Source organism: Mustela putorius, unplaced genomic scaffold (genome assembly GCF_011764305.1).
Source record: "Mustela putorius furo isolate JIRA1106 unplaced genomic scaffold, ASM1176430v1.1 tig00001009_pilon_pilon_pilon, whole genome shotgun sequence".
In the NCBI taxonomy this organism is placed as follows: Eukaryota; Metazoa; Chordata; class Mammalia; order Carnivora; family Mustelidae; genus Mustela; species Mustela putorius.
Window position 1 is genome coordinate 1,365,894 of NW_025421529.1, and position 21,495 is coordinate 1,387,388.

The following is a 21,495-nucleotide window of genomic DNA, read 5'->3' on the forward strand; positions in this document are numbered from 1 at the left end:
CCCACATGCACACACACTCAAACCAAACCAGATCAGTGTAGTCCATCTGTTTTCCTTCCCTGCAAAGACAATAGCATGGCCAAGGAGAACAGCCTGCGGCTTGCCAAATCTTAGCCCCAGATTGTCACCATCCACTGCCTTCTCCTGCAGTAACACAAAGCAAGCTATGAAAGGACCCTCCCAGGGGCTATCCTTTCCCCTCTGCCATGCCCACCCCTGAAGGGAGGGCAGGCCATCCTTGGCCACCCGTGGCCTCCAAACCTACATACGAAGGCCTGGAGTGCAGGGCTGAATGCCCGAAGTCGCCCAGAGCAGGGTCCGCCCAACTCCCAGGACAGTCTCACCGCGGGCAGCAAGCCTGGCTACAGACATCTGGCTCCCAGAAGCCCTGAAGGCAGTGACCAGACACAACCTGCTTTACTACTTGAAAAACAACAACAGCAACATCCTTCTTGATTTAGTGGTTTCAAACAACAAAGCAGATCAGGCAAAGAGGTTAGCAGGAGACACCAGGGGAAGGGAGGAAAGGGGCCTTCCAGACCGGGCTCCGCCAAGAGTAGGGGGAGCCGCAGCCTGAGACAGGGCAGGGATGGACAAGTAATAATTATATATTAGTTAAATAAAAATAATTTAAAAGTCACCGCTATCACTCCCGAGAGAAGCGCTCCATGTCAGAGGGGACCGGAGGGAACCTCCCCACCCCCGTATACGTGGGTGGCTGGGCTGTCTCTCTCCTAGTGGTTTGACTCTCTAAGCCAGTGGTGGAGCAGGACAGCCCACAGGCAGCCGCACAGGGACCCTGTGTGGTCACAAAGGTGCACCTGCTGCTCCTTCGAGGGAGCCCAGAGCAGCGAGGGTCGTCGCTCTGCAGTAACTGGCCTCTTAGAGATGGACAGAGTTTGGAAAGCATTGTACAATGCTCTCAGGTCAGGGGGTGGGGGTGGACAAAGGGGATGCAGGGGCCAGACCAGGGCCACTCCCCACCTCTGGGACTCTGGAGGGGGGACAAAGGGCAGAGACAGCCAAGTCAGCCAATGTCTGGGCTCCTGCCACCATGTGCCAAGTGCGCTGAGGGCCGCAGCCCATGGGCTCTGCCCCTGCAGTTGCAGACCCCTCACCCGGTACGCACAACCTCCACCCTGCAGCAGCTGGGCCAGGCCAGACCGGGGGCTCAGCCCCTGCAGATGTAGACACCTCCGCACTGCACGCACAGCCTCTACCCTACAGCAGCCGGGCTGGGTCTGACCGGGGGCTCAGCCCCTGCAAGTGCAGACACCCAATGCTGCACGCACAGCCTCTACCCTGCACCAGCCAGGCCGGGCCGGACCGGGAGCTCAGCCCTTGCAGGTGTAGACCTCCTCACGCTGTGTGCACTGCCTACACTCCACGTAGCAGCACCAGCGAACCTGGCACTGGCAGGGCCGGGTCACCACCCGACTCTGTGTGTTGTGGCCACGCCCACAGCAGATGCTCTCACAGTTCTTCTCCCGGTGGCACCTGCGACCGGCGGTCCCCGGAGAGAAACGGCTGGCCAGGCAGAAGCTGGGCGAGTCATCCAGGTGCACGAGCTCTGGTGTGCGGGGCAGTGGGTCGCCGCCACCTGTCCCTGCCGCCCGGCCCCGAGGCGGAGAGATGGCGCCGGCTTCGCCCGTGGCCTCGTTGGTGGTGCTGCCCACCTTGAGTGCCGTCTCGTACTTGTGTTTTAGGCGTTTGCCCACTTCGTGGAAGGGCGCCAGCTGCCGCCAGCATGTCCGCACGGTGCAGGAGCCCGATACTCCGTGGCACTTGCATGTGGTCTCCACCCCGGCCTTGATTACCTGGGGGTTGGGGAAGGGAGCTGGGCATGAGGGCCACACTGTGAAGCCGGGAACAGCCCATGCAGATGACCGGCTCTCCTATACCCAACCCCACCTGGGGGATCACCAGGCTACCCAGCTCATGTGTCTGTCTGTCCCCCTCTCCTCCAAGCCACAGGTGGCCCAGGGCAGAAGTCCTCCATCCTGTACTGTGACCTCCAGAGTGGAGGCCTCCTGTGCAGACAGTCCCTCCCTGCATCCAGGGCTGCCCTCTGCAGGGGCTGAGCACGCCACCCCTGTCGCCCTGCTAGCAACACCGCCCCAGAACTTCCCAGTCTGGTGTCAGCAGCCTGCTTCCTGCAGAAGGGAGGACACATGAGTTAGCTTGTCCACCTGGCAGAACTGGCCCCTAGATCCTCTGGGCTGGCCCAGAGAGGAGGAGCAGCACCCCTACCTCCACATGTGCACGCGCACATGCGCGCACACATACACACACGCATGCACGGCTGCCTGGAGGGGCCTCCTGCCTGACCACCCACACTGGGGTCTCCGGCCGCAGAGAGGGGAGGCCCTCCCCAGTGGGGCCTATCCTGAGACAGGCCAGAGCTCCCACGCCACCCCCAGGGAGGGCCGGCGGCGGGCTGGAGGGGGATTAGGAACGTAGCTGCCCTCTGGCCAGGCAATACAAGAGTCACATTTAATGACACTTTGCTGAGAAACCCGGACAAATTTAATTAAAACGCTGCTTACCCAGGCCCCGCAGAGCTAATGGAGCACTTTCCATATCCTGACTTTTCATTAATAGTTTACAAAGGAGAGAACTCCAAAGAAAAGAAGTAGCCTTGCCTTGGGGATTTAATCTGCTCCCACCCCTCTCCGGAGGGCAGAAGGAGGAACAAGGGCTCCGAAGAAAAAGGGGGAAATTGATTCTTTAATGAGCGCAGGACTCAGACCTCTGGTTTCTCAATAAAGAGAGGCTCAGACCCGGGCTGGCTCTAATTACCTACCCCCTCCCAGGCTAGGGCTTCACATCCCAGGGGCTGCCTGGTGCCTCAAGGCCGGGCTGTACGGGGACTACGGGGATGGGCATTCTGTCCCCAGGCCTCCTCTGCTTCTGTGGGCCCCTAGGAGCTGAGGGGCTATAGGGAGGGCAGAGGATCGAGGGGAGCCAGGCACCCCCAGACCCAGCCTGCTGGCTGGCCGCTGGCTGCCCGCAGCCCCCAGAAGGGCCCAACCCCCATCCCACGAAAGAACGCAGCTGCAGCTAGTCATCCCTGTTAAGACCAGGAGCCTCCTGGGCAGGAACACTTGGAGAGCCCCCGAGGCAGAGGCCACAGTCCCGCGCCCCACATCCCCCTCCATGCCCCTCCACGCCCCACCCCTCTTGCCTTCACACCCACGAGGTTGTTGTGGAAGTCCACACGGGCTCTCAGATCTTTGCTCGACCGCCGGCCCAGGAACTCCTTGACGAACTTGCTGCTGTACTTGAGGTTGTCCCCACAGCCCCCCCACTGCCAGGCCTCACGGTTCTCTAGGTCTGGGGCCTCGTCACAGGTGCAGCGCTCCATGCGGCCGGCACTGCATGCCTTCGCCAGGGCATGTGTCAGGCCCGCCGAGGAGATGGCGTACAGGAAGGCGGTCTCCTTGAAACCTGGGAGGTGGGTGGGGACGCAGGGACCTTAGGGCCTGTGAGGCCATGGAAGCACCCCCACCTGACCCAGGTGTGGCCAAACCGCGGCAGGTCAGCTGGAGCCCTGAACCCTGAGCACAAGCAGCATGCAGGAAAGGGTCCCCGCTGGCGTTCAGCTTGGCTGGGGGCGCACCTGCCCGGACTGCCTGGCACACCCGCAAGGAGGAGGCACTCCGTGTGCCCGGGCCCAGAGTGGGGTGCAGGAGAGAGGACTCAAAGCACACAGACATCTAGGCTCTACTCAGGGCCCAGCGACCTCATCTTTCTGGGTCTCCCACCCACCAGACTGGCTGCGGGCCTTGGAGAGCCCCATCCTGCCTGCCCTGGGCCTCAGGTCCCCAGTTTTTAAATGAGGCTGTTGAGAAGCTCTAATCAGAATCCCAAGGACCCAGGAGAAAGAAGGCTCCATCCTCAGGGCAGCGGCTAGACCTCTGCCCCTCCTGCCCAGCCGCAGGGCATCAGTCACCACCAAGTGGCAAGAGCCATCAAAGCTGCCAAAGCTGCGCAAAGGTTTCCTGCTGCCAGCAACTGGTCCCCGAGGAGGAGCTTGGCTGGAGGCGGGGTAGGAACTGGGCAGGGTAGGGTTAGGGGGTGGCCAGGAGGGAGGGGCAGGCCAGGTGAAGAAGACTAGAGGGGGGCGGTTTGGGGAAGGGGCAGGGCCAGGAGGGAGGGGCGGGGCAGGAGACAGACTAGGCACATCTGGAAGCAGGGAGGAGCAGGACAGAGGAGCCGGACGGGGAGGAGCAGGGCAGGAAGAGGTCCTACGGCAGGTACATGGGGTCAGGAGGAGGGAGGGATGGGTCAGGATGGAAGGGAGAATCAAGTGGAGGAGCAGCCACGAGGGAGCGGGGCAGGAGGACAGTCAAGCCCTGCCATGTCTTCACCGCACCCCCAGGTCCCCTGGGGCCAGCCAGAGGCACAGAGGCTCCAGGGACATCCTGTTACGGAGCGCCTTTCGCGCACTCACCCCGCTTGAGCAGGCTGGCCCGGTAGCGGCCCTCCAACGTGCAGTTCCAGCGCTCGAACCGGAACTGGTACTGGCACTCCAGCGCACTCATGCTGACCGCCTCCACCAGCGTCTCGGCCACGCCTGGGTCTCTGCGGCACATGCGCCTCTGCTTGCGCTCCAGCTTCAGTTGGTCACACGCCTTGTAGTGTGCCTGGGCGGCAGCCTCAGGCTCCAGGGTCAGTGGGAGAATGGTCAGGGGCTCGCTGCCTGTCAGCCTGGGCACAGAGAAGCTAGGTTGAGGGTCGCCACGTGCACACACACACACACACACACACACATACATACACACGATGTGCTCCAAGGGCCAGGAGGGGTGCAGCAGCCCAGGCCACAAGGAAACCACATCCAGCACACCCACCTGCTCTTCTGCTTGCTTACCCAATTGGACTGTGCACGCTCCAGGACCCCCACCCTCTGCTGACCCCAGATGGGAAGGCCCAGACCCATCACAGCCCTGAAGCCTCTTGGAGAGGGTCTCTGGCAGCCTGTTAAAATGCCCCTGCAGGTCCCAGTGGGGCTTTCTGGAACTCCTGGGCCACTGGGCACCTCCCAGAGGAAACCAGGCCATCTCCTGGTTCTCCTGCAGCTCCACCTCTCTCCTGTGAGCCAGTCACATGCTCTCAGGCTCCTCCAAGCCCTGTTTCTTGTGTTTCATCCAGGGATGGACTGGTCCTGACCTCCCGTCAGTGCTCTGACCCACAGATCTCAGTGGTCCCCCACAGGTGGCACCACATCTGGCTCTCGGCACACCCCTGCCCAGCCCCAGCCAGACCCTTAACCCTCAGGAAGGATGGGTGCCCAGCTAAACCCTCCCCCAACATGAGCATCACAGGAAGCAAGCCTCCCCATCCCAGCCAGTCAACCCGGAGCAGCCAGGGGTGCCAGGCATTCCCTGATACTTAACCCCACACCGTGCCCCATCCCTCCTCTTGCTGCACCTCTAAAACCCCTCAGGGGCATGGTTGCCACTGGGCAGGCTCCCACAGGCTTTCTACAGCTCCCTCTAACCCCAGCCTGCAGCAGACCAGGGCCTGTGGCACACCACAGCAACAACCCTGCAGGCAAGGCTCCCTGAGGACTCCCTGGGCTCCTGGCTTCCAAAGCTCTTCCATTCTGGGCTAGGCCTGGGGTTCAGAGTCAGGAGCAGGGAGGCAGGTGGGAGAGACACACACACCGTGAAGGGTAAAGCCACAAAGGCAGGTCTGAGAGCAGTGATGGACAGAGAGGGAAAGACCGATGTCTCCCACCCTCTTCACACTCAGATGCAATGTGCACCCTGAGAAGACCCACCCCAGGCTTTGGCCCTGCTACCCAGGGGTGCTCTGAGCCAATGTGGCACCAGTGAGGGGTTGAGCAGAGAGCTGCAGGGGAGCGGGGCTCCAGCTAGCCCTGGAGACTAGAGTGCTGGTGAGAAGAACCCAAGACGGGTTCCTACAGACCTTGCAGAACACATGGCTCGGAGGTCCAGCTGCTGCACCATGACCAGCATGGGTGTGGGCTGAAGGAGAAGCTCCAAAAGTCCCCAAGGCACAGGCAGGCCTCATGTGGGCAGCAAGGCCTTCGGGAAGAAGGTGTCTCTGAGCTCAGAGCTAGGACACTGGGCTGGAAAGCAGCTGGTAAGGGAGGAGGCAGTGACCTGCACCCCCAGTTCCTATCCCAGGTTTTGGGCTTCATGCCCAAGGGCACAGGGATGCAAGAGGGGTCCACATCAGGCAGCGTGGTAAGGCTTCAGGCCCGCTGGAGCTCAGACAGCCACAAGGACAGGGACAGCTGCCGAGCTGGGCTAGAGGCAGGCAGGGGCTTGAGGACCCGCAACAGAGGCTGGAAGAGCTGCTCTCCCTACACAAAGGCAGCTAACATGGGCGAGACTCGTCCCCAGACAGGAATGTCAACAGCTGTGCCCAGACTGCTGCCGCTGCGCATCGGCAGTGCCCTAGCCTACAAGCTGCCCGTCCCCCAGACTAACTCTCCGAGGTTAGCCCAGCCCCAGGCTGGGAGCAAGACAGTCCTGCAAGGCCCCCCGGGGGCACCTGGGGCTGTGCTGGTTAAGGCAGGGTGGGTGTGGACAAGTGGAGGGGGTGACCCTGTGCCCCAACTGCACCCAACTGCATGGCCCGTGTCCATACCCCATGCCCAGGGACAGCCTGAGTCCACACCGCAAACCTGGGGATAGCCCACGTCCACACCGCATGCCCAGGGACAGCCGGCATCCACACTGAGGCCGGCCTCTGCCCCAGGCCCCCCTCACTGCTGCGGTGTGCTCCACCGAGGGTAGCCCCGAGCTACAGTGGCAGAGGACAGAGCCACATGGAGGTGGTGGTTGTAAGCAGGCAGACGGTACACAGGGTACGGGGAATGGGGTGGCACCCAGGACCAAAACCCAAACAGGGACAGAAGCCTACAGGAGTGTGGGGGAAGGAAAGAGGTTCACAGAGCGCTCAGAGCAGGGCATGCTCTGTGAGGGAGGCTCCGGCAGTACACCTGACCTTCTCAAAGGGCAGGAGATTAAAGGAAATGCTGCAACTGGGATCCCAGACCTGGAGCCAACTTCCTTCCTGTGTGCGAGTGTGCATTTCCAAGGGGGGGTGCACCTGCCCATGGGGTACACACAGTGGCTTCCCGGAAGGGATTGTGAGCCTCCCCCCAACTCAGAAACACAACATCAAGCCAGGTGGGATTTTCCCCTCCTCATAGGAGTACAGATTGGGACTGCTATGCACACGGGAAAAGATATTCATTCCCCCACGGCCAAAATTCTGGACTAAACGTCTCCAAAGCTCGCCTACCGATGCTCTTTCTGGAATTACATGCTACAGACAGATCTCTGTAACCCACAGAAACCGAGGTCGCTTCCACAGTGCCCACCACTGGCCATTACATGAGATCCCCAGAGGCGGGAGCCTAGGGCCTGGCGGAACAGATGGGCTCTCTGTTCCGTGGAGTCCTTGCAGGGGCCAGAAAGTCCCAGCCAGCTGCCCCGGGGGCTTGTGGGCACGGGTCAGCCCTGGACCCAGGAAGCCTGGGACAGAAGAAGTACCCTCCTGTTCCCAAGGCCTGTGAGCTTGTCACAGGTATGTGGGACCATGTGGCCTGTTCCAAACAGCAGCGCTTTGCATACAGCCCCTCGGCCCCACATGTCAGACTGTGGGGGTCATCGTCTGACTGTGGGCCCACATCTGGAGGCTGCACCTTCCAGCCCAGAGAACGCCCCTGCCCAGCTGCCCACCCCACACCAGCACACCTGACTCCATCCAAATCCCCGCCCCTGGCTGTCTGGCCCAGGGTGGGAAGACAGGCACACAGGCAGCATGCAGAGGAGCAGAGCCTGGGTAGGCCGCCCACAGACAACAGCCCCTCGGTGGGCGGGCAGCAGGACCCCCCATCCCTGCCCCATCCAGCTGCCCTCGGCCAGTGCGGGGCCATTCCCAGGATGGCATCCCAAGCAGGTCTAAGAGGCAGCCCAGAGGCTTGGGACAGGTATTATCAAAAGACCAGGTGTTACACGTCACTCATGAATGGCTGAACGCTGCATCAAGGACTAATGATGTACTCCAGGGACTAGCGGGACAGAATGATAAAAAAGAGAAAAGATTAATAAATTTGGCTATATCAGAAGTAAAGAAAAACCAAAGACAGAGTGATGGAGGGGGAGCCGGCAGCAGGGCTGGTAACGCAGCCCTCCCTCCAGCACCTGCGAACCTTCCTACGAGCTCCGAGGACAGTGCTCTGATTCCTGCAGTGGCTGCACAGCACAAACCTATCTGGACAGCATGGGGTTCCCCTCACAGCATGTCCCCATAAACACAAGTTCCGTCCTGGACAAACTCCCTTCTGCACGTGCCCCTTCTTCCACTGCACTTGGAAACCCGCGTCTGCTGAAGTGAAACAGCTGCCTTCTCCTCAACGACAGTATACCTGCACTCCGTCCACGGGAGCCAGCATCCGCATTCCGGGTGGGGCAGCACCCAGGGGGCCCTGGCTCCACACTGCCCCGCAATGTCACCGCAGCCTCACAGCAGCTACTCTAGGCTTTGCCCTGGGCCGGTGACTGGGGCCTGTCCTGAGGGCACAAGCTGGCTCTGCACTGGCTTACAGGTCCTGGTGCCCACCAAGGCCCACACTGGCCGGGTGTCCCGGAGCCCGCCCAAGGTTCATGCTCCCTAGAGGTCAAGGCTCATACCCGCCACGGGTTTTCTGCAGAGCTAGAGTGAGTCTATGGCAGTCCCTCCTACCACTCTCCGGGTTCTTTGGGCAGATTCCGCACCTGTGGTCCACCCCATGTTGGTCAGTGCCAGATTCCAGGAGAGATGATGTGTTACCCCCAGAAGTGAGACCAGTCAGAGGCAGCTGGCCTTCGCACACGCGCTACGCCCGTGCCGTGATCACCGCTGACGGTCTTCAGATGCGCTGTGACCCGCCGTGTGGTCTTCTGAGACACAGAGCTGCTTTCATCCTCCTCTGTCCCAGGCCGTCCTGCTTGCCTTCCTGCCACAGTGAGGGCCTTGTGAGCCACAATGGAGTGTTCAACAGCCGCCCAGGGCCCAGTGCCCTGTCCCTGGCCCTGCAGCGCCATCCAGTGAGCTTCTGGGCAGGCAGGCGCCATGTGGGACAGAAACATGGGCGCCGGTCCTGGGAGCAGGGACCCTGCCCCCTCCCTCACCCCCACTGCCCAAACTCACATCTCTGCCTCCCAGACCCAGTCCAAGGGAGACAGGGACACCCTGCAGGTGGGCGAAGCACCAGAGGCCAGAGACAGGGAATGTGCCCTATTGTCATAGGACAGACCCACTCCCATCCCGCCTGAAGGATCACGTGGCATCACGTGGCTTCAAATGAGCATGGCAGCGGGCATCCCTGTCTGACTTCTGGTCTTAAAAGGGAAGCTCTGGTCCACTCAACAACAAGCCTGAGGTTGGCTGGCTGTCTTCTGGGCCCCACAGCAGGTTAAAGGAGCCACCTCTGCTTTCTGTTCCCTATGAGCTTTCCAAAACATACAAGCCAATGTCGAAGGTCATTAGATGGGGTCCTTGCCTCTACTGGCATGGGATTTTTCTACTTTAATCTGCTAAAACAAGGAATTCCACTCCCTTGCCTTCCCGAGGCTGGACACTCACGTGCCTCAGCCGGGAGGGGCTTGGCCTTCCTCTGTGCAGCTAGCCATAACCCTAAGATGTCGTGTCTAGGCCTTCCGCATCTGTGTTTGCAATTTTCTCTTCCATGCTCATCCTGCCAGGGGTCAGTGCCTCAGAGAGAATTAGTTTGTTAAACCGCCTAGAAGACTGGTCAGATTAGAATCACATCTTCTTAACTTCTTGGTAGAACTCAGCATGAAGCCTGACCTTTTCTGGAAAAGATCTCCCTTCTGATCCGATTACTCTTCTTTCTTTTCTTTTTCCTTCTTTTTTCCAAGCAGCTTTATTGAGATATAATTCCCACACCGTAAAATCACCCATTGAAGGTCTACAGTTCAGGGGTTTGCCGTATATTCTCAGATATGTACAAACATGGCCATGGCCAATTTTAGGGCATTTCATGGTCTCAAATTGACATGCACCCCTTTAGCTCCTGGTCCCAGCCCCTGGCCAGCACTAATCCACTTTGTCTCTGAGGTCTGCCTGCCCTGCACATTCTGCACCCAGGGAACCAGGCGGAGTGTGGTCTTCTGTGACAGCACCCTCACGCCAAGAATACCCTGTTTTCGGAGAGCACCTGTCTGCTGAATGTGGGTGCCTCATTCCTTTGCGCATCAGATGCTACCCCAGTGTGTGGGCACACTGTGTGATGCTCAGCCATGCTCCAGGCCTGCCCTGAAGTCATCCACACACCTCTGTGCAGGCGCGTCTGCAGCTCCCATGGGTGACCGCCCCATCCAGCTCATCAGGTCTGCCCATGCGGGCACCCCTTCATCTCTAACGCAAGGGGGTTGTTTCCTCACTTCTGCGTCCTTCCTTCTGCTTTCTCTGGGTTTAGATCCCTGCTCTTTGCCTCAATCTGTGACCTACAGTTGCTGAGGGCTTCCAGGCTCCTCTACACTTCTCAAATATGCATTTCCTCAAATTCCTCAAATATACTCCTATGGCACTTGCCTCAAAATCAGATCACCATGTGGAGCCCAGGTCACAGCCCAGGGTTCACCGTGCAGAGTCCAGGTCAGAGCTTAGGTCACCGTGCAGACCCAGGGTCAGAGCCCAGGGGTTACCATGCAGAGCCCAGGTCACAGCCTGGGGGTCATGATGCAGAACCCGGGTCACAGCTCGGGTCACCATGCAGACCCAAGGCAAGAGCCCAGGTCACAGCCTAGTAGTCACCATGCAGAGCATGGGTCACAGCTCAGGTTGCCATGCAGACCTCAGGTCACCATGCAGAGCTCAGGTCACAGCCCAGGGGTCACCATACAGAGCCCGGGTCACAGCTCAGGTCACTGTGCAGAGTCTAGGTCACAGCACGGGCCACCATGCCAAGCTCAGGTCATTGTGCAGACCCTGGGGCACAGCACAGGGGTCACCAGGCAGAGGCCAGGTCATGGCTCAGGTTACCATGCAGACCCTGGGTCACGGGTCAGGGGTCACTGTGCATTGTGTTGGTCACAGTCAGAGGTCATTGTGCAGAGCCCAGATCACAGCTCAGGTCACTATGCAGAGTCCTGGTCATGGGTCAGGTCACCGTGCAGACCCCAGGTCATGGTCAGGTTGCCATGCAGACCCTGGGGCACGGCTCAGGGGTCACTGTGCAGTGTTGGTCACAGTCAGAGGTCATCGTGCAGAGCCCAGGCCATGGCTCAGGTCACCGTGCAGGTCACAGTCAGGTCATCTTGCAGAGCCCAAGTCACAGCTCAGGTCACTGTGCAGAGCCCGGGTCATGGTCAGGTCACCGTGTAGAGCCCAGGTCACAGACCAGGTCGTCGCACAGAGCCTGGGTCACAGTCAAGTCACGGTGCAGAGCCCAGGTCATGGTCAGTTCACTGTGGAGACCCCGGTCACAGTCAGGTCACGTGCAGAGCCCAGGTCACAGACCAGGTGGCCATGCAGGGCCTGGATCATGGTGCATCTTTCTGCATCTTTTCTCTAGCTTTGCTCTCTGCCTTACAGTCCACTGAGTTGGTGTATTATGTCTCCATTTTCCTGCATTCTCTATGCTGATGTCTTGTCTGTGTCTCCTGGACCCAGTGATCAGACCTACGACCCCACTGCAACCCAGATGCATGCAGCCACACAGCTGGGGTGTGTCCTCCACTGTCTGCTGGGCCTGCCCGCTTTGTTTCTGTTCCTCCTGTCCTGCCTCATGTTGGGTTGTTTCTTGCTATCCCCTCTCTGCCCCGCAGTCTGAAGTTGCATGTTTCCGCATCCTCCATGGCTGCCTCACAGGACCGCGTCTGGGAGGCATCCCCTGCAGGTCCCCAGCCAGCCACTCTGTAGTCCGTGGCCAGACTGCCCGTCCTGAGAAGTCATCTGTGTGTGTTTGCCCAGCCTCTGCTCTTACAGTGCTTCATTTCAGGCATCTCACCGGTCTGGTTCTGGATGTTCTGGTATGATTTCTGTGTTTTCTGCTCAGGGCTCCTCAGGGCCTCCCGAATCCCGTAGGTGCCACCGATCAATTCTGAGAATTGCAGAAAATGCTCAGCTTGGCCATTGTCAGATGGGAGCCCTGTCCATGCGTCCCCAAATCCGGCCTCTAGCCTCTGTGGAGGCGGGCAGGCACCCCACGGGCCACACTCAGGGTAACCCTCTGCTGCCCCACCTTCCAACCTCGCTCGTGCTCTTCAGCTATTTCTAATCTGCTTTCAAATGGACCGACAAGTCACTCATTGCCCGGAGTTCCACTCAGTTTATCCAAACCTGCTGGGTCAGTTTTGTGGTCTCTTACTCCTTGCAGAAATTGCAGGCTTATCTTAACTCCAGAAAGAACAGCACAGCAAGAACCTGCATTAGGCCTGTGACACTCAGCTCACAGGTGTGCGGCTGTTCCTGATGAGGCCCACAGGGGCATCTCCATGCATGCCCATCCACCCACAACCCCTGAATTAGGCTGGTCACTGAATGCAAGAGGCAGAAGAGAAGGCCCCCAAATTCATACCCTCTGGGAGTATGGAATGCACCCTGTTTGTGGGTGTCATTAAGGTAAGGATCCTGGGCACAGCTGCCCCAGACTAGGTTCTGTGACCTGCCCATAGCACCTCTGAGGAGACCCCACCCCGGTCTCCCCAGGAGTGAAAAGAACCCAGGCAGGAGAGGCACAGCCATGTCGAGGAGCCTGTGTCCCTCCGTGGGCCAGGCCAGAGACCGCCATGCGTGGCGGCCTGGGGATGGAGATGTCCTTGTCCTCAGGCCCACATGGCCCAGGCCCCAGAGCTCTTGCTCCTTCCCGCTTTGCAGCAGGGACAGATTCCAGCAGCACTTCCTCCTGCCAACAGACCCAGCCACCCCAAGGGCCAGCCTGCCCACAAAGCCAGCTCCCTGGGCTGGGCGGAGGGAGTAGAGGCCGGAGTTCCAGAAGCCACAGCACCCTGCCAAGGAAACCTCAGCCCCACCAGACAGCATTTAATTTCTGTGTGAATCTAATTCAAAACAAATTCCAGTGCAGAGAAACTGGTTGTGAGATTAACCCTCCATCGCCTGAGTGCTGGCCAATCTCACCAAGCATGCAAGACGCGGGGCTGCGGACACCACCAGAGGCTGGGCCCTCCCTGTGGGCTCCACAGTCAACGGGGGCCCAGACACGCCAAGGAGGAAGCAGGAGCCACGGGCCATGGTGAGCAAGGTGGGAGGGCGGCCCAGTGGCAACGACAGGCCAAGCAACCCTGTGTCTGCGACAGCTGTCACCTCCGTCAGCTGGGAGAGCCCGGGCCCAGACATTCCTGGGTACCCCCTCCTTGCTCCCTCATGGACGGGCTGTGTCCATGCGGCTATAGCAAACCTGCAGATTGAGTGTTTCTGGGGAGCTCCTGGCTCAGGCTGGGCCAGCTTGGGGGTCAGCCGGCGGACACAGGACTCAGCCACACCCAGCAAAATCCAATGCACAAGGCCTGATGTCTGCGAGTCCAACCCCAGGCCCCTGTTTGTGGGTGTCATTAAGGTAAGGATCCTGGGCACAACCCCCAGACCCCAGGTCCAGCAAACCCCTGGGACCCCAGACCCAGCAAACCTCCTGGGATCCCAGGCCCTGGAGGCTGCTGGCCAATAGGCCTCTTTCTGGAGCAGGGAGTGGAATGCCGTGGGTACTCAGGGGGGCTGAATGGGACCCCAGATTCACGGACAGTGAGGGGAGAAGACGGGGAGCTGTGGCCTCACAGAGGAACAGGAGCAGTGGACTGCATGGCCCCAGGCCTCACCGACAGCACAGGTCCCCGCGAGTTGTCACGGGGAGGGACAGGCAAGACATGGGGCAGGCGGAAACTGGAGAAGCCGCCAGGAGCGTCACCCCATGACCACCTCCGCACACCCAGCTTGGACAGGGATGCCAGGACAGACACTGGGACAGCCCAGACGGACATCCCGCCCCAGGGTGGCCTGGGGCGGCTGCAGCAACTCTGTCCAGGAGGAAGCTGGCTCTGACGTGCTCTGATCTGGGAGCCCCCGACGGCCTCTCGTCCTGGGCCAGACCACTTCCCTGGCTGCGTCTACCTCAGGTATCGCTAAGAAAAACAAACGCAGCTTGAGGCTTGCCGTTTTCCATTCCCTCGTCCGGCTGCTGGTCCCGAGGAGCCGGGCCTGCCAGCTGGGCGGCCGGGTTTCCTCCTGCGGCCAGGGGCGCCAGGCCAGCCAGGAACCTCGCTGGGAGGGGCAGGGGAGGACGGTGGGCCGGGCCCATGGGTCACGGAGCTGGGCGGTCAGCACGCCACCCAGGTTGGCGCTGCCGTCCCAGGGAGGCCCCTGCCCAGCCCACCTGCCCCCTGCCCAGCCTGCAATGTTCTTTCCTGGGGGGCCCCTGCCGAGGCCACCTGGCCCCCCACCCAGCCCACCCTGGGGAGGCCCCTGCAGGAAGACACTGCTGTTCGCACCCAGCCGGGGCCACAGGCCCCCACCTCCTGCACCCATACCAGGGGTGCCCCAAGCCCTCCACCCATATCCCTGCCCTGGGAGCTCCACAGGGGTCCTCTACCCCTCAGCACATGCCCTCAAAACCCGTCTGACAGGCCAGACCGCAGGATGGGGGGTGCAGCTGAGCAAGTAAGGGCCTGGGGTGGGGAGGGGGCTAGCCAGCCTGGTGAAGGAGCCAGCAGACCCCACACAGGGCTCCCGAGTCCAGAGTGAGGGAGCAGAGGAACAACAGGATCCCCCATGGGCCTTAGGCACACCAACCCAGGGCAGCTTGGACGAGAGCTCTGGTCTCACTAGAGGTAGACGGCAGGTAGGCCACGGCTGGCTTTCTGGAGGAGGGGACAGCTGGGACCAACCCTCGACCAGGGGGGAGGCTGACAGCCCACCAGAGGCATGCGGCAACCATGGGTCCAGCCTTGCCCATGTACCAGACAACCAAGCCTCCCAGAAACCCAGCCGTCCTGCTGAGCCAGGCAGGGCCCTACAAGGGCACCCGCGCTGCCCACTGGGACAATGCACAAAGGGAGCCCATGCCCTCCAGGATTAAGTGGGCCTGGTGCTGGCCCTGCTGACAGGTGTCATGTTTCTGCGGCCAGGAAAATCAAACCAGACCCCTTATCGGCTCATCTCAGTCCCACGGGAGGAATCGCGTGCGTGCATTCTTTTCCAGGAGAAAAGTTACCCACACACTTCTCCTTTTGTCCTCTACATGGGGGGGGGTGGGGCCTGGGGGTAGTCAGCAAGCGGTGCCCTGGGCCAGGGCCACCCTGGGAGCCCAGACAGGGTCCTAACAGTGCTCTGGGCTCTGGAGTTGGGTCCCCACCACAGTGGCAAGGACGGGGGCGAGATTAGGCCAGCTGTCCCCCTGTCCAGACAGCTGCCGGCTGTGGTAGGACATCTGCTCCCACAGCTGAGGGGGGCCAGGTGGCCGTGGCTTCCTCCTCACCTCAGGCTCTCCATGAAGCCTCGGGAGGCCTCCAGCCCAGGGGCCTGGTCTAGGCTGCAGCCAAGCACCTGCCCCTACTTGCTTCTGTGCTGGGGCGGGGGGGGGGGGGGCGGGGGACAGGGAGGAGGGACAGACTCTACCAAGCAGAGAGACGGGGCACATCTCCATCCTTGCCTACCTGCTCCCTCCACCCGCCTCCCCATGTCTGTCAGGGCCTGGGGTCCAGGGCTCTCCATGCTCTCCCTCCTCACCTCACATCCCCCCTTGCACCACTCCAAGGGCTCCCCACAGGGCCACTCTCCGCTGGCCACCCAGCTGCCCTGGATACTTTAGAGAAGTAGAAGGCCCTTGACTGAACCTGCACTTCCCCTCAGCTCCTGGTGCAGGGCCACACTCCCCCAGACCCCCAGGAGCTCTCCACAGTGTCCCCAGCAAATGCTGGCCTGAGGCGTCACGGGGCTGCTCCCAGCAGCATGTGTGTGCTGAGGACAGCATCTGCCCAGACTGCTAAGGCTCCCACAGCTCACAGTTCCACCACCCACCAGGGGGTCCCCGGGGACACCTTCCCCTCTGCTGGTGCCTCCCTAGCCCCACCACAAGAGGCTGACCTCCCTCACTGGGGAGCCTGATCCCCCAGCCCCCCACAGGCCAACCATGCCCAGGCTGCCTCCTCCAGCCCTGGAGCCCCTCCTGCCTTCCCCTCCAGGGACCAGCAGGCTCCCCTCCTCTCTGGGCCACACAGGACGTGCAGCCAGGTCCCAGGCTTATATAGCAGGCGCCCCACACCCTGGCACTGACCCCACATGCACAGCCACCCCCATCAGACAGCAGTGCCTGAGGGCAGGGCCAGGGACGCCTCCTGTGCAAGTGCCTAGAGCCCCTGACCAGGCCTCCAGATTGGGCCCCAGCAAACAGACGGCCTCCTGCTCCACACAGTCATGCTGGAGCCCAAGTCAGAGGACAACGCACTAGGAAGGCTCACACGAGTTGCCTGTGCACGCAGCTCTGGGAGACACACTGCTGGCTGGCAGCTCAGCCTGTCCGCTGTCTGATAATAGATCCACATAAATAAAGAGCTCTTACAAATCAGCACAAAGACCCACAACCCAGCCAAAAGCTGGGCCCAGAAATGGAGCAGAGATTTCTGCAGAGAAGAGCTACAGATGAACAGTATGTCGCCAGTCAGCAGGGAAAGGCAAACCCATCAGGGAAGGGCACAGTGAGATGCCACCCCATGCCTGCAGAACGGCTAGAATAAAAAGCAAAACCAAACCCAAAGCCAGAGACAACGAGAGCTGGTGGCTTTGTAGAGAAACTGGACCGCTGCTGCAGGGCTGGTGGGCATGCATGACGGCAGCCAAATCATGTCCTGGGTTCTTGGAAACAGAGACAGTCACCACGGGGCCCAGAATTCCACCTCTCGGGATCACCACACAGGAAAGCGTGTCCACCAATGCTCATGGCAGCATGACAAGGGCCTAATGGTGGAATCCAGCCAGGCATCCGTCAACAGAGGCCCGAAAAAAAGAGATGGGTCTGCGCCCACACAGTCGGACATCCACCCAGGCACAAAGGGAAAGGCACACAGGCGCTCGCTACGACTTGGATGGGTGCTGGCTGACATGAGCCAGCCATGAAGGCCACAGGCTGTAGAACTCCGCTTATGCACCATGTCCAGAACAGGCAAACCCACAGAGACAGAAAGTGGCTTCGCGGTTGCCGGGGGCAGGGTGGGGGCAGGATGTGAGGTTTCTGGGGTGATGGAACACTCTGGAATGAGATAGTGATGCTGGCCACACCCCTTGCAGAAGGACCAGAAACCACAGAACTGCATTCCCTAACAGGGTGCACTGACGGGATAGGAGTTCTGTTTCAATCACAGACAGAACGGGGGCCTGGAGCACCAGAGCTGCCTTTCAGACTGGTTCCGAGTGCCCCCCCAACCCTGCGCACTGATGTCTGGCCTGGCTGGGGGGGGGGGGGTTCCCTCCGTGGCCGTGCCCGCTGCAGCCTCCTCCAGACAGACCTCTTCCCCAAGCCAGCCCACAAAGTTTCCCATAGAAGGTGGGGTGCTGGGACCAATCCCAAGAAAGGGTCTCAGGGCTCATCATAGCCTTTCCTAGTTCTTGGGTGGTGACCGATGTTGGAAGACTGAGGCCTCGCCCCCCATCCCCACCCAGCGCCGGCAGTCCCTGGAGGCAAGTGTATTGGCTTGGGTGCCTCTGCTGGGGCTGGCTTGGCACACGTGGGATCTCTAAGCAAAGGGCCCTGTGGGACCCACTCTGCTGGACCCAGTCCCTGGCTCCATGCTTGGGGGAGTTGCAGGGCGCCTCCCCCTGGGTTCAGGGACCCCCTTCCTGAGCAGACATTCAGCCTCCACAGACACCCCTCCCTCCCTTGGCTGATTTTGCTCCCCTCTAATACCAGAGGCAGGGCCGGGTACAGGCCAAGCTTTCAGCCCACCCAGGCCCACAGGGCATGGGGAGGTGGGGGCCTGAGTCTGTTTCCCAAACTCGCCAGACCTCGGGCCAGCCCCTTGCTGCGGGGAGCCAGGCAACCCCTCCTTCCACGAGGGCATCAGGCCAAGCTGTCTAGGCCCCTGGAGAACCAGATGGAAACGCCACCTGCTAATCACACCACCAAGAAGCAGGGCCAGGCCCTGGAGGAAGAGGGAAGAGCCCCTTCCCCGTGGCCAGGAAGCGGCCTGGAGGGTCTTGCCTAGTGGCCAGAGGCGGAGAGGGCAACAGGAGTAGGGCAGCTTGAGTTGCAGCCTCTTTGAGGGGGCAGGGAGGGCTCCCGCCGCCCACGTGACACCACCCCCGCCCCCCAGCCCAGGCCTGCCTCTCTCAGTTTCTGGGTTGTAACAGGAGCTGCTCGGCCTGCTGGGGAGCCTCCGTGCCAGGCAGAGCTTTCGGAGAGGGGGAAGGGAGAAAGAGGGCCTGACTCCCAGGTCCCAGCTCCTTCCTCCTGCTCCTTCTGCACTCCAGGTTGGGAGGGAAGCCCCCAGTCCCAGCCCTGCCCTGCCCGTCCCACCTTGGGCCATCTCCTTCCCCCAGCCCTCCAGCTCCTGCCACTTTGCTAGGCCAGGAGGAAGGGCCCCAGACCAGAAGGGCTGGACCTCCACACACAGACCGGTTCCGAGCACATCTTGCCCCCTCCTCTATTTCTGGGTCTGGTTCCACCTTGGGGATCCCCTCCCAAGGCGTTTGCTGGGTAAGGACCCCTCCAGCACTGGGTTCCTGCCCTTCTCCACCCGGCCAGCTGGCACCAGGCCTGCCCCTGCTCCAGAACCTCTGTCCATCACACGGACCCCAGCTCCCCTGCCTGGTGCTGGCAGTGGACTGGTCCCTGGGGCAGCAGGTCTGCCTCCTATGCTCTGCACAGGACAGCCTTTGGGGCCAAAGTGCTGGGCCAGAGAGTTGGCCAAAGGGGTCCCAGGGGCACCAAGCCCTCCCTGCATTCCCCTGCATGCCCACTAGTTGCAGGGCAGACCTCAACGACTTCTCCAGAGGGGCAAAGCCCCTCTGCTGCCCGAGGTGAGGGTGGGGGGTGGGGTGTTGGGAGCCAAGGAGCCAGGACCCACGACCCCTACCTCCCCTCTGTGGGCTGGCAGCAGGAAGACCCACAGAGCAGACAAGCCAGGGTGTGTCTGAGGCCTGGTGAGCAGACCCGAGGCTGGGCCGGCAGAGCAGGAAGGCACAGCTGGCTGACAGGCTGCCGTGACTCACCGTGGACCTGCGGCCAGACGGCCACCCTCTGACCCTCCCTCTGCCCGCGAGGGCGAGGCGAAGCCTGCACAGATGGCGTGCAGAGGCGTGCCAGCCTCTGCACAGCCCAGGCCCCAGGCAGGGCTGGGCCCACAGCCGGAGCCAGGAGAGGGCAGCCGGGTGGGGTCTCCAGGGGAAGGAGACACGGAGCTGACCCTGGAAGACGACCCAGGAGAAAGGAACAGAAGGAGAAAGGGGGGGAAAGAAAAACACAAAGGGAAAGTTTCCCATGAAAATATTTTATTTTCTTTGAGAACAGGATACACCTGCAGGGCTCCTCGCCCAGTGGCCTCTCCCCGCCCTGGCGGTGGCATATTTCTGGACCGACGGGGCCCTCTGCCGGCCAGCCGCTGCGCGACGGCGCCGGGGCCACGGGCGAGGGAACAGGTGACGGGCAAAGGGCCGCGGCCGGGAGCGGCACCGGGAAGCCCAGGGCTGGGACCCGGGCTCGGGGCTGGGCCTCGGCTCCCGGGGCGGCGCCTGGGCGGCGGGAGCGGAGGCTGAGGGGCCTAGAGGGCTGTCCGCGCCGGGCCAGCCCCGACTTCGGGGTGCCCATCTGCGTGACACAGTCAGAGAGGGTCCCCCAAGGGCTCTGGGCTGGACATCCCAAATCTAGGAGACAGGGACGAGGAAGGCCAGAAAAGAACGGCGGGAAGCGACGCGCCGAAACCACGCAAACTGCTACTACGGAGAGCGGAGAGCGCGCGGGGCAGCGACCCCTGAGACCGCGGGGGACCGCGTTCACAGCCCCCGCCGGGCCCTGCGCTCTAGGCCGGGTCCCACAGAAGCGCTCCCGCGGGCCGGGGCCAGAGCGGGCATAAGAAGCAAAGCGCAAGAAAAATAAATTCCTCCAGCTTGGTTCCCCCCCCCCTTTGGGGCTCAGTGCAAGGAACATCTGGATTTTGTACGTATTTTTTTGTTGTTGTTAAATTAACTTCTCGAGGAGAGAAAGGAGGGGTAAGCTGCAAGGGTGGGTAGGGGCGGGGGGAGGCTTCAGCCGTTCCCCCAGAACTCGGCGGCCTAACAGAGCTCCCGGACCAGACTTGGTCCCCGAGCTCCAGGGAGCTCCGCTCACGGGCGCGTCACGGCGAAGACGACTCCGGGGTCACGGAGGACCACGACCCTGTGCCAGCCCGTCAGGGCCGCCGGCCCCTCTCCCCACGCAGCGCCGCGAGGACACTGACCCGTGGACGGAGCGCCGCGCATGCCGCCAACAGCGCCCGGCACCCCGCGGCCCGCGCACCTGGGCCGCCCACCCCGCGTCCCATCTCCGAGCCGCCCGCCCGCCAGCCCGCCCGCCGGGCCGCCGAGGCACCTACCCGAAGTAGGCGGCCGAGGGGCGCAGCGCGGCGAGCAGCAGCGTCAGCGCGAAGGCCGCGGCCAGCCAGCGCGCCAGCAGGGGCCCATCCAGCATCTTGCCGCGCCTCGGCGGCTGACCATCGCGCTCCCGGCCCCGCGCAGGGTGCCCCGCAGCCGCCGCCCTCTTATAGCGCCCGGAGCCCCGGGCCGGGGGCGGGGCGCCGGCCAGCTGGGCCCGGCCCGCCCGCGCCCAAGAAGGGGTCACGCCGACGCCAGGGGCGGGCCGAAACCCGAGCCGAGCGCACCGCCCCGCTGCGCCGCCGCCCGGCCCTTCGGGTGTCGGGGCGCGCCGCGCGCCTGGAGGCGGGGAGCGTGGGGGGCGGGAGGAGTGGGGAGTGGTGGAGTAGGGGCGGGGCTGGGGCGGAGCGCTGACTCCGAGCCGGGGCGGCCGGGTTAGGAGGGGCGGGGGGCGGCCACGGGGGCGGGGCTAGAGGCGGTCTGGGGGCGCGCGGAGGGCTGGGGCGGGGCCGGGGCGGAGCGTTGGCTCCCAGCTGCTCGCCGGGTTGGGGGGACCCGGGGCGGCTGCGGGGGCGGAGCCAGGGGCCCGGGGCGGGGCCGGGGCGGAGCTCCAGGCCCGGACCAGCGGTGGTGAGCCCTGGAGGACCCAGGGTCAGCCCTCAGCGGAAGCGAGCTGGCGCGCTCCCCTGGGACTTGCCGTGGACAGGGAGACCCTGCAACAGGTGATACCCGCGCTCTTAGCGAAGCCAGATCGCTCGGGAAGCCGGCCGCAGGGCCACTTCTTCCCGGGACTGAGGCGACCTGGCCAGCGGAGGGCAAAGGCTGATTCGCTTGACCTTTTGGGACCTCTGTCTCTCCCCATCCTTATTACATCGAGGGAGGTGAGACAGAGGCTGAGGTCACTGCCAGCGCTGACGCTCGAGCGACCCCCGT

At 62.2% G+C, this 21,495-nt stretch overlaps 1 protein-coding gene across 3 annotated transcripts; it reads right to left on the reverse strand.

Annotated features, from left to right (window-relative positions):
* Positions 1 to 442: 442 nt before the first annotated feature.
* Positions 443 to 20,795, reverse strand: WNT9A (Wnt family member 9A). Of its 3 annotated transcripts, XM_045086946.1 has the most exons (6): positions 20,565 to 20,688; positions 11,999 to 12,091; positions 8,760 to 8,980; positions 4,454 to 4,710; positions 3,185 to 3,447; positions 443 to 1,817 (listed from the first exon to the last, which is right to left on the reverse strand). In XM_045086946.1, exons 4-6 carry the CDS (start codon positions 4,593 to 4,595, stop codon positions 1,335 to 1,337), a joined length of 888 nt encoding a protein of 295 aa, XP_044942881.1. In that variant the 5' UTR covers positions 4,596 to 4,710; positions 8,760 to 8,980; positions 11,999 to 12,091; positions 20,565 to 20,688; the 3' UTR covers positions 443 to 1,334. The 3 variants fall into 3 exon arrangements, with proteins under 3 accessions (XP_044942881.1, XP_044942882.1, XP_044942880.1); XM_045086947.1 differs by lacking the exon at positions 11,999 to 12,091 and having other exon boundaries at positions 20,565 to 20,691; XM_045086945.1 differs by lacking the exons at positions 8,760 to 8,980; positions 11,999 to 12,091 and having other exon boundaries at positions 20,565 to 20,795.
* Positions 20,796 to 21,495: the final 700 nt, after the last annotated feature.